This window comes from Portunus trituberculatus, chromosome 9 (genome assembly GCF_017591435.1).
Source record: "Portunus trituberculatus isolate SZX2019 chromosome 9, ASM1759143v1, whole genome shotgun sequence".
NCBI classification, from domain to species: Eukaryota; Metazoa; Arthropoda; class Malacostraca; order Decapoda; family Portunidae; genus Portunus; species Portunus trituberculatus.
The window spans coordinates 7,621,357-7,633,856 of record NC_059263.1 but is presented as its reverse complement, the minus strand read 5'-3'; the positions used below and the strand labels follow the sequence as shown (position 1 = coordinate 7,633,856).

Sequence of the window (12,500 nt, the reverse complement as noted above, 5' to 3'; positions counted from 1 at the left end):
CCTCCTCCTCCTCCTCCTCTTCTTCCTCCTAACATCTGTTCCTTCACACGACTTCACTCTTACCTTATCTATAACTCTCTCTCTCTCTCTCTCTCTCTCTCTCTCTCTCTCTCTCTCTCTCTCCATATTTTCACCTTTTTTATTATGTTTTCGTTTCTTATTCACTTCATTCTTGTCACGTATGAGAGAAAGTTTGTGTGTTTGTAGCGCGTGCACACACACACACACACACACACACACACACACACACACACACACACACACACACATACACACACACATTAGCCCCAGCAAGGTAGTGAAAAGAAAGAAAAGATTTATTGAGCGAGCAACGAAATAAATGTGAAATAGTTGCCTTCCTGTCCGCCACACGAGAGAGAGAGAGAGAGAGAGAGAGAGAGAGAGAGAGAGAGAGAGAGAGAGAGAGAGAGAGAGAGAATATAGAGTGTGATTTTCTCTAGATATTCGCAGTGACAGCAACACACACACACACACACACACACACACACACACACACAAAGACGGGACTGTGTGTACGTTTGTAATCAGGCCGGTAATGGAATGGAGTCAAACCGTATCCGAATGTACTTTATGACGAACCGAATCGACTCTCGAACAAAGTTATGAGACGCGTGAATCGAACGTCCGGAGTCGAAACTATGGATCAGTGAACCAGTGAACCAGTGAACGAGGGAACGAGTGAACCGGTCTCCTTTATTCCTGCCTTGTTTACTCTCTCTTTCCTTCTTTCACCTCTCTCTCTCTCTCTTTCTCCAGTTCTCTTCCTTTATCTATCTCTCCTTCCTTCACCTTTTTTCCATTTTTCTTCCTTTTATCTCCTTTCTTCACATTCTTTCTCTCTTATTACTCTCCTTCTCTCTTTTTTATCCTTAGTTCTCTTTTATCTCCTTCCTTCACTTTTTTTCCTATTCCTCTCCTTCGCTTACTCCTTTTTTTTCTCTCTCCATTTCTTCTCTTTTATCTCCTTCCTTAATTTTTATCTCTCCTGTTCCTCTCCTTCATTCACTCTCCTTCCTTCACTTATCTCCGTTTTTTTTATTCCATTTCCTTCCTTCACCTTCTTTCTCTCCTATTCCTTTCCTTCATTCCTTCTTTATTCACCTTTCTCTTCAATTCCTCTCCTAAATAACGTCATTCATCTTCCTTGTCTCCTATTCTCCTTCATTTATCTTCCTTCTCCCTGTTCCTTTATTTCACAACTTCTTCATTCATTTTCTTCCTATTCCTCTCATTCGTTCACCATCCTTCATTGACCTTCCTTCCCCTCTCCTCCTTCCTTTTCCCTCCTTTAATCTTTTTCTTTCTTCCTCCTTCTTCTTCATCATCATCCCTTTTCTTTTCCTCCTTTTTCTTCTTTTTTCTTGTATAATTTTTTGCCTCATTTTCTTTGTATTGTTTTCAGTGATTTGTATTTTTGTCTTTTTTTCTATTTCTTGTTTATTTCTTCAATTTATTCTATCTCCTTTTTATTTTCTTTTTATCATCGTTTATCTTTCTCTTCCTTATCTTATTTTTTTTTCTATTTTTGCATTTTTTTTTTTTTTTCATTTCTTCTCCCTAATGTTGTGTGTGTGTGTGTGTGTGTGTGTGTGTGTGTGTGTGTGTGTGTGTGTGTGTGTCAGTTTCTATCCTAGTATAATTTCTATTTCACATTCGTTGTATTATATTTTTCTGCTTTTCACTCTTCCTTGCAGCGGCTTTAGGAAGAAGAAGAAGGAGGAGGAGGAGGAGGAGGAGGAGGAGGAGGAGGAGGAAGACTTGAAATGTTGAATCCTCAGTGACAACTCGTGTCCATCTCCCACATCCTCCACCACTGCACGGTCCTCCTCCTCCTCCTCCTCCTCCTCCTCCTCCTCCTCCTCCTCCTCCTCCTCCTCCTCCTCCTCCTCCTCCTCCTCCTCCTGCCTCAAGGGACCAACCGCATCGGAGGAAGGTTTTTGGGACACTCTCGGACACCTTTTTTCCTCCCTCTCTCCTCCTTTTCTCTCTGCACTTTCCTCTTCTCCCCTCCTTTCCTCCTCCTCCACCTCCTCTTCCTCTTCCTCTTCTTTCCTACCTTCTTTCTTGCATCTCTCAGTCATCTCCACTCTTCGTATCACCATTTGCACCCTCCTCCTCCTCCTCCTCCTCCAAGGTGTGTTCGGAGCATTTAAGGAGGAGAAGAGTTATATATTTTGTTGAGGGAGACGGGAAGGGAAGGGAAGAGGAGGAGGAAGGGAGGGAGGAGAGGGAAGGGAAGAAGGAGAGAGAGAATTGTCTAAATGTCTAGACTTTTGACAAATTTATTGTTTCTCTCTCGAATTGGAAGTGAAGGCTCTCCCCCCCTTCCACCTCCCCCCGCTCTCTCTCTCTCTCTCTCTCTCTCTCTCTCTCTCTCTCTCTCTCTCTCTCTCTCTCTCTCTCTCTCTCTCTCTCTCGTAATACTTCTCATTCTCTTCGTTCTACTTTATTTTCTTCTTTTCACAAGTTAATAGAAGTCAGTTATGCCTGTCAATCACACGCACACACACACACACACACATTGTATCCACCTCTCTATCCATCCATCCACCCATCTCAGGTACTGGGCGGTGACACAAGTGGACTACATTCACTCGAGAAACGGTACGCGGATCGGCCTCATGATACTGATGGTGTGGCTGACGGCGGTGGTGGTGTCCATAGCGCCTCTGTTCGGCTGGAGGGACCCTGACTTCCTGGTGAGGGTAAACGAACACAAGAAATGCCTGGTGTCTCAAGATCTCGCCTACCAAGTGTTCGCGACCATGGCAACTTTCTACGTGCCCCTCACCGCTATTCTCATTCTCTACTGGAAAATCTTTCAAGCGGCGAGGAAACGAATCCATAAAAGCAAGTTCGGTGGCAAGAAGGAAGGCGGCCAGCAGCGAGGCACCAACAGGAAAGGAAAGGTAAAATGTTGCTGTGTTAGTGACCGTCTCCTTTTAACAGGGTGTAGTGGGAGTTGTTGGTGTTTTTCAAGGGTGTTTTCGTGGTTATATTGATAGTGTGTGAATGTCGCATTTTAACTGGGTGTAGTGGGAGTTAGTGATGTTTTCAAGGGTGTTTTCATGATAGTGTTGAAAGTATAACCTGTGTTTCTGAACGTCTCTTTTTAACAGGGTGTTGTGGAAGGTGTAGTGGAAGTTGGTGGTGTTTTTCAAGCGTGTGTTTATGGTTAGGTTGATAGTTTTACCTGCGTTTGTAAATGTCTCCTCTGTTGTCTTATCTTATACTCTGAAGTGCTGTGTTAATGAATGTCTCTTTTTAACAGAGTGTAGTGGAAATTGTTGGTGTTTTCAAGGGTGATATTGATAGTTTAACCCTTTCGTTGATAATTTAACCCTTTCATTACCACTCTTGGTCACTTTTCTCACCTACAGCCACCTTCACGCATCATACTGACGAGACTCCTAACCCAGTCTTGGAGTTCTCTTGCTAGTGTATCTCTATATAATTTCTATAGGGAGCAGCATCTCAGTTGGCTTTTTTTTTTTTTTTTTTTTTTTACAACTTATATTGTTTGCCCTTGACCGGTGATCCCTCTTGCATTAAAAAAAAAAAAAATTACTGACGAGAAACTAAAATCTGTATCTTTCACCCCTCTTTCTCATAAAGGCACTTACAGAATCTGAGCACACGGCCTTTTAGTGCAGCGAGTGGGCTAATTAACAAAGACTCTACATCATTTGGAGGAGGAGATACAATTGCGAGAGCCTGACTAATCACATGTGTGGCCCTCGAGAACAGTCCTGCCGAGGAAACAAAGCCGAAATCATTGGGGAAAGGTCGATTAATCTGGTGCACTCTGCCACTGTGCTTTGTGTTCCTCCTCCAACTCTCGGTCCTCGGAAATGTAGAAAAAAAATTTAATATCCAGCCAATTCATCGACTCTTAACAATACCGGTGAACTTATGATTGAAAAATTAAACACAAAGGAGAGATTGCAGTGTGTTAGTTCTCTTGTGGTATTGAGAGTACAGGTGAGATGATGAGATGAAGGTGAGAGCAGGTGAGGCATTGTCAGCTGAGGTGAGGTACAGGAGTGAAAAGAAGGGACTAGCAGATAAGAGAGGGGAATAGCAAACAACCGAAGGGAATAAAGAAATAGAGGATGAAAGGGGAATAAAAGAGAAGGAAGAAACAAGTAAAAGATTGGAAGATAGAAAGGATAGGGAACAAAGGAATAAGGAAACGAAGAATAGCAAAAAAGGAGATAAAAAAAGGAATAATAGTGAAAAAAGGAATGACAAGTAAGAACTGAATGGTTGAATAAATGACTGGGGAAGGAAGAAAATGAAAAAAAAATATTGAAAGTTATGGAAAAAAGAAATGAGAAAACACGATAAAAAAAATAGACAAGATTGACAGGTGAGAGGGGAAGGAATGATGGAAAGGGGAGATAAAGAAAATAGAAAAAAGAAAGAGGAGGATATACCCCAAAAAAATGTGGAATAAGAAGAAATAAAGATAAGGCAAGTGACGGACAGGGAAGAAAAGAAAGATATGATAAAGGAAAGGTGAAGGATAACGAAGGATTGAAGGATAGGATCAATCAGGAGGGATTCTAGGATGAAGGAAGGAAGGAAGAACTGTACAGGAGCAACAAGGAGAGGAGACGAGCAAAAAGGAAGAGAAGGAAGAGGAGAAATAGGGATGATCAAAAAAAAGAAGCGATAGGAAGACATGCGACAAAGACAGGTGGAAAAGGAGGAGGAGGAGGAGGAGGAGGAGAAAGATTATAAAAGGATTAAAAGAGAGAGAGAGAGAGAGAGAGAGAGAGAGAGAGAGAGAGAGAGAGAGAGAGAGAGAGAGAGAGAGAGAGAGAGAGAGAGAGAGAGAGAGAGAGAGAGAGAGAGAGAGAGAGAGAGAGAGAGAGAACAATAAGAATGTCTCAAGGGACGTGACCTAGAGGTAGGAGAGGAGGAGGAGGAGGAGGAGGAGGAGGAGGAGGAGGAGGAGGAGGAGGAGGAGGAGGAGGAGGAGGAGGAGGAGGAGGAGGAACAAGACAAAAAGGCTAAAAGAGAGAGAGAGAGAGAGAGAGAGAGAGAGAGAGAGAGTCGTCATTTCGTGGTCAGCTGAGCAAGAAGTGTGTGTGTGTGTGTGTGTGTGTGTGTGTGTGTGTGTGTGTGTGTGTTTACGCTAAAGTCACATAACACGGATCCGGGCAAATAAGTGACACTCACACTCACACACACACACACACACACACACACACACACACACACACACACACACACACACACACACACACACACACACACACGTAGACGTAGAGCAATTTCAAATGAGGGTCAAGTAAGGTCACATTTTTTTTACTTCCTCCTCCTCCTCCTCCTCCTCCTCCTCCTCCTCCTCCTCCTCCTCCTCCTCCTCCTCCTCCTCCTCCTCCTCCTCCTCCACTTCAACTTGTGCTCTTCATAATCACAAAATTATGCGATTCTGGAAAGAGGGAAGGGAAAGAGAGGAAAAATCAATGAATCTCTCCTTTCCTCCACTCTTGTAACATTAAGAGTCCGTTTTTTTCCCCTCTTACTGAAGACTCTTGATTGAGCCTCTTGTTCCCTTACCGTGGAGAGAGGGAGAGGGAGAGGGGGAGGATGGGAGGATGGGAGAAGTGAGGAAGGGAAGGAGGAACGAGAAGAAAATGCCTCATTCCTTCTCCTCCTCCTCCTCCTCCTCCTCCTCCTCCTCCTCCTCCTCCTCCTCCTCCTCCTCCTCGTCTTCCTCCTCCTCCTCCTCCTCCTCCTCGCTGTTTTCATTTAGTAACAGGTAAAAAGCATGCATTATTTCCAGGTACAAGTAGTCTCTCTCTCTCTCTCTCTCTCTCTCTCTCTCTCTCTCTCTCTCTCTCTCTCTCTCTCTCTCTCTCTCTCTCTCTCTCTCTCTCTCTCTCTCTCTCTCTCTCTCTCTCTCTCTCTCTCTCTCTCTCTCTCTCTCTCTCTCTCTCTCTCTCGAACACGCCTCGAATGTCTGTCTGTCTTTCTCTTTTCACTTGCATCTTTCACTCTCACTCTCGTTCCCTCCCTCACTCTCTTTTTACGAATTCCGAGAGCGATAGAGAAAGAAGGGACTGCGAGAGAGAGAGAGAGAGAGAGAGAGAGAGAGAGAGAGAGAGAGAGAGATGCAAAATAGGAAAGCTTCACCTCTCACATCACTTCTCATTCCCTTACTCACATTTCCTTCCCCCACTTAGGGCTTGAGGGCGGCGGCGGCGGCGGCAGGTGGAGACGCAGCCCTATGCACGCCCCCGCCGCCAGCCACAGTGGGAGGGCCGGCCAGGGAAGCCATCAGACCCAACGGCGTGGCGGAGCATCAGCAGACCACGGCCTTCACCACAGTCGCCAGCGGAGCGTCCCCTGACAAATCTTCTAATAACGGCGCACTCTCCGTCTGCTCCCACGTGTCTGAAGTGTCACGGCAAGAGATGCTACCGAAGGAGCCGCCGAAGAAGTCCAAGAAGGAGACACTGGAGGCGAAGAGGGAGAAGAAGGCTGCTAAAACACTGGCTATCATCACAGGAGCCTTCGTTATTTGCTGGCTACCCTTCTTTGTGACTGCGCTTCTCATGCCCATCTGCCCAGGTTGCTATTTCTCCGACGTTATGTTCTCCATCTTCCTCTGGCTTGGCTACTTCAACTCCACCCTCAACCCCATCATCTACACCATCTTCAGCCCTGAATTCCGGGAGGCGTTCAAGAGGATTCTATTTGGCAGGAAGAACCAGAGATACAGGCCCGGGAAGACACGATAAGAACTCCCGCCGGCGTGTCGTCCCTGCTTCACTGATTGTCACGTGTATTTCTTTAAGGAGGCGAGGGAGAGTGGAGGCTATAGAGAGGGAGTAGTGATGACATGTAGAGGTGAGCTAGAGAGGTGCTGAGTGGTGGTAAGACTGTTGGTGTCGTGTTAGCAGGTTGTGTTTGTGTCCGTACATCGTGTGGCGCTTCTGTGTTGTGCGGCGTGGCGGTGTTCAATAAGAGAAAAGGGAAACGAGACGTGTGTGTGTGTGGAGAAATATATGTACTAGGAAAAAAAGCGATGATTAGGATGAAAACAGGGTAAAATACAGAACACTTGCAAGGGGTTCTATAAACACAAAAGGAAAAGGAAAGAAAAAGTTTTAAGATATATAGTAGAAAAATTATAAACGCCAGGAAAAGAACAGAAGATTAAAACTATTACAGAAAACTTTATAGACTTAATAAGGAAAAAGAGGATAAAAGGAAAAGGAGAACAAAATGTATATGTATATGTGTGTATGTGTGTGTGTGTGGAATAAATAAGAGAAGAGAAAAGGAAAGAACAAACATGGAGCGAGAACAAACAGGAAAATAGATGTGGGAAAAAATAACGTTAATGAAAGATGTGCAGACTTGTGTTAGAAGGAAAGAAGGAGAAACACTCGTTCAAACTAATACGAAATAAAACTTAGCATACAAACACGCACAATGTCTAACAAGAATGGTACACACAAGAAACATAAGCATACATTCATACATACATACACACAAATATACAGAGAGACGAATTGAAAGGAGAAAAATAAAGGATTGTGAATGATAAAGATAATATACACACACACACACATACACACAATTAGAACTAAGGCAAAATAGACAAGTATGTGTGCAGGTGTGTGTGTGTGTGTGTGTGTGTGTGTGTGTGTGTGTGTGTGTGTGTGTGTGTGTGTGTGTGTGTGTGTGTGTGTGTGTGTGTGTGCATACATACGAACAATACAAAACAATACAACATTCCATACATATCTGCTGCTTAGTACAATATTGTATTAACGAAAACGAAAAAGAAGAATGGCTACTGATTGTGAATTGGGAAGAAGAAATTTGGATAAACAGTGATGAGTAAAAGTGATAAAAGGAAAATAGACATAGATGATAAACTAAAAAATAGGAATAACAGACAAAATGAAGAAAATGCACCACAGAAAATAGAGAAATAAGAGATGATGACGAAAATGGAAACAGCAGAAGAGAAAAATGAGTATAGAATCGAGAGAGAGAGAGAGAGAGAGAGAGAGAGAGAGAGAGAGAGAGAGAGAGAGAGAGAGAGAGAGAGAGAGAGCTGCCAGACACTCCTGTTCTCAGTCACACCTGCTGAGTCAGACACCTACACCTGCTGACCACGTGTTTTGTGAGGCGGGAAGCAGCTGACCCATTGTAAAGGAAACAAATAAAAAGCGATGGTGAAGAAATATAATCAGAAAGAAACGAGATAATATTTATGAATAGTGAGGAAAATGAAAGAAAACTCAGGAAAATGAAAGGAAAGGTGAGAAAAATTGAAGGAAAAGTGAGGAAAATGAAAGTAAAAGTGAGGGACATGAAAGGAAAGTGAGGAAAATTGAAGGAAAAGAGGAATATGAAAGGAAAAGTGAGGAATATGAAAGGAAGTGAGGAAATTTGAAGGAAAAGTCAGGAAAATGAAAGAAAGACTCAGGAATATGAAAGGAAAAGTGAGGAAATTGAAATGAAATGATAACGAAGGTGTGTGTGTTTTTTCCTGGAGACTGTAAAATGACAAAAAACAAATAAACAAAACAAAGAAAAATAAGCAAGAAGAAAAAAAATATATCTTTCTCTTTTATCTCTAGTGAAGTGACTTTTGACTGGTTAAGAAGTGTGTGTGTGTGTGTGTGTGTGTGTGTGTGTGTGTGTGTGTGTGTGTGTGTGCTGCTGTAACACCTGCCACTCACCTTTCTGTGATTGGTCGAAACCTTGAGCCTCCCCCACCCTGGTCACCCCCCGCCCCTACTTGTCACCCCCGACCCTACTCCTATGATGAGTGTACACCCCCTCCTCCATCCCAACCACCATAAACCCTCCTCCTCCTCCTCCTCTCCTCTTCCTCTCCTCCTCCTCCTCCTCCTCCTCCTCCTCCTTCCTTTGTATTTGTGTTCCTCCTCACATGTATGCTAGTGGAAAACACACACACACACACACACACACACACACACACACACACACACACACACACACACACACACACACACTAACCCAACTAAGTGAGTGTCTAACTGCTTAACTAGCGGACTATCTGAAGGCTGGTAGGCAAGAGACAGAGAGAGATAGAGAGAGAGAGAGAGATTTAATGCACAAAAAAAACTTTACTCGTTAAAGGAATGTGTGATAGAAAAAACTGTTAGATGAAAAAAATTATGTATAGTGTGTGTGTGTGTGTGTGTGTGTGTGTGTGTGTGTGTGTGTGTGTGAAGTACGACATATATATTTCATGTGCGTCTTTATTGGTTTACGTACATACATGTAAGTATTTAACATGTGTACTCTTGTGTACGTGAAGCGAAGAGGCAGCTCGAGAGAGAGAGAGAGAGAGAGAGAGAGAGAGAGATTGTCAATAAAAACTATTCTATTCTTCCCTCACAATTCTCTCTCTCTCTCTCTCTCTCTCTCTCTCTCTCTCTATGAATATATTTTTTCAAACATTTTTTTGTCTCCCACCATCACTAACATCTTTATCATCATCGTCATCATCACCATCATCATCATCATCATCATCACGAGGGAGAAAGATGCAAATATAAAGAATATATGTGATCAAGAGAGAGAGAGAGAGAGAGAGAGAGAGAGAGTTTATACATGCAAACTTATGTAAAATTTGAAACCTGTGTATGTATAAACGTTTGCTTGTTGGTTTGTTTATATAATACTTATTATTATTTTACTGTGTGTGTGTGTGTGTGTGTGTGTGTCCGAGCGCGTGTAACACTTAAAATTATTATCATATTTTGTTTGTATTAAAAAAATGCCACTTTCAAGAGAGAGAGAGAGAGGGAGAGGGAGAGGGAATGAGAGAGGGAGTGAGAGAGAGTCAGGACGTGGCCATGATGATGTCAATTGCCTGAGTTGCCGTGTGTGTGTGTGTGTGTGTGTGTGTGTGTGTGTGTGTGTGTACGTACGTCATCTCAGGTCACTGTAGCCCATGATGTCATCACTGCCACCTCCTGACCTCGCCCCTCGAAAAATTGTATTCTCGGATGTATGAATCTCTCTCTCTCTCTCTCTCTCTCTCTCTCTCTCTCTCTCTCTCTCTCTCTCTCCAAGGATCAAAATACCTCTTTCTCTATGTGTGTGTGTGTGTGTGTGTGTGTGTGTGTGTGTGTGTCACCCTATGCCCTAGCTATGAAGAGGATGGGTGAAGGAGGGGTACAGGAGTCACCCACCGGCCCACCTCCTCCTGGCTGGGTGGGGTGCACGGGGCGGGGTGGGGAGGGGGGTGATGAGGAGGAAGGACATCCCCCCCACCTCCCACCCCTCCCCGCGCCCAATAAGGTAATTAATCACACCTGATGTTTTAAAGCACAGCAGCTCTCACCTGTCCCGGCATTCAGAGTATAAAAGAAATCTATATACATAATACACATCATGCATATATATTGTATACATATTCACCTTCCCAGAGAAAATAAAAATGTATAAATGTATTCATTACTATACATTCAACCACCACCACCACCGCCGCCGCCACCACCACCACCACCACCAATTCCTGCCCTAACATGTATAATGAATAAATTTTAAAGAAGAAACCTCATTCATTACATGTACATAATATCCATCTTGTTGTTATGTATGTATGTGTGTATGTGTGTGTGTACCATTATATGTACGTAGCTGGAACTGTATGTATGTATGTATGTATGTATGTAAATGCCTGTATATACATATTGCTTACACACATTATATTATATACTACTATAGCATTATTATTACTACTACTACTGCTACTATTACTGTACCATTAACAGATGAAGTATAAAGTATTGGTATCATAGGCAAAGACTCGAGGGAAGCTGTGACTTGGAAAAGTAATGTGGAGCCTCCATTATTTTTCTTTGCCAACATCATCTCTCGACCGTGTGTGTGTGTGTGTGTGTGTGTGTGTGTGTGTGTGTGTGTGTGTGTGTGTGTGTGTGTGTGTGTACCGAGGAGTTAAATACTATATAGGCTGTTCATGTATGATATATATAATGAAGGAACTGTATAACCTTTCTCGAATGTTATTTCATCCTACTGTTTGTTTGGGAGTTGTTGTTGTTGTTGTTGTTGTTGTTAGTGTTATGCTGTGTTACGTTATTTTAGTGAGTTTCTGAGGACTTTGTATGTTATGTTATTTCGTTATATTCTTGCTTCATTTATCTTGTTATGTAAAATTTGTTATTATGTCACGTTATGTCACGTTATGTTATGTTATGTTATGTTATGTTATGTCCTCGTAATTGAGAATCTTTTATATTATGTTATTTCGTTCTTTTTTTTTTTTGCTTCATTTATTTCGTTATGTAAAATTTATCATTATGTCACGTTATGCTAATTTACGTTAGATATGTTATGTTATGCTATGTTATGTAGCGTCTTAGTAATTGAGGAGGGTCTTTTTATGTTCTATTTACCATCATTTTCATTCCACCACTGTCATTGTTACTCATGCTTCACCACATCACCCATCACCCATTCACCACCACCAGGAACCATGTATATCTTACCTGGCCACTTACCACTTCACACTAGCATTCTTTTCGTCGCTTCATTATTTACTCACCCTCTTTGTTCTGATGTCTTGCAAGTCCTCCATTACTGTGTTGTCAGCAAACTGTGTATATGTTTCTGAAATACTCATTGACTTATCAGGAAAGGACGTTGTGTTAATATATTTACTGTCATTTAAGGCTACGGTGAGTCTTGGAGAGTGAAGATGAAGAAGACGAGGAAAAAGGAGAATCAGTTTGTCTTCTCACAGTCACACTCTGAGCTAACGAAGACGCAAGGCAATCACCCACAGGCACCGAGGTAAGAAACAACAATCCTTTCCCCTGTTTTTAACCGCTTCAATACTGGGACACATTTTTACCTTGAGTTTTGGCATGATTAGACGGTTTTATTTGCATTAGAAAGGGTTTATGGAGGTCAGAAGATTAATGGCCACAGTCTTCACTATTTTAATCCCCCTACATAAGTTTCTTCAGCTGTATGAAATCGCCACATAGTAACCAGAATGAATATAGAAAAGCGTCATGGTAGTGAGGAGTTAACGTTTCTTTCACTCAGCCAAAAGAAACAATAGAGTGAAGTGTTAAGATGCGTGGATAGCTAGACAGACACGCGGAGAGGACTGGCTTGGTGGTCGGCCTCACACTGTATAAAGGAAGGCAGCGTCTTAGATAACTTAAAGAAATTCAAGTCCCTCAGATTAGAATAGGGGCATTGGTGTCAACAAATTATGAAGATCTGTATGTGCAAATTTTAAAACTTTTTCTCCCGGTCCTTTATTATATGGAAATCATTAAAACTCCAGAGACCGAGGGAGTTTTTCTCAAGTCTGAAAAACAACGAGGAAAGAGGAAAACTTGAGGAAGGGAGCTATCTGTCAATCTGTCACTGACTCGCCCATACAAACAACTCTTTGGCCTACATAAGAAGTAACTGTAGCTTTCCCAGTCCCTCCT

The 12,500-nt window shown here is 42.6% G+C and overlaps 1 protein-coding gene across 2 annotated transcripts in view; it reads left to right on the top strand.

The window, feature by feature from the left end:
* LOC123501576 (5-hydroxytryptamine receptor-like) overlaps positions 1–11,844 on the top strand; it is a 271,383-nt gene extending 259,539 nt beyond the window's left edge. Inside the window, exons 8-10 of one of the 2 annotated variants that reach the window (XR_006673673.1) lie at positions 2,582–2,930; positions 6,216–6,882; positions 11,724–11,844. Coding sequence is in view for 1 of the 2 variants with exons in the window: in XM_045250497.1 (XP_045106432.1) it covers positions 2,582–2,930; positions 6,216–6,773 (907 nt within the window). In the remaining variant the exon portion in view is untranslated. Of the gene's footprint in view, positions 1–2,581; positions 2,931–6,215; positions 7,921–11,723 lie in introns of those variants that run through there. The other variant, XM_045250497.1, reaches the window with a different exon arrangement.
* Positions 11,845–12,500: the final 656 nt, after the last annotated feature.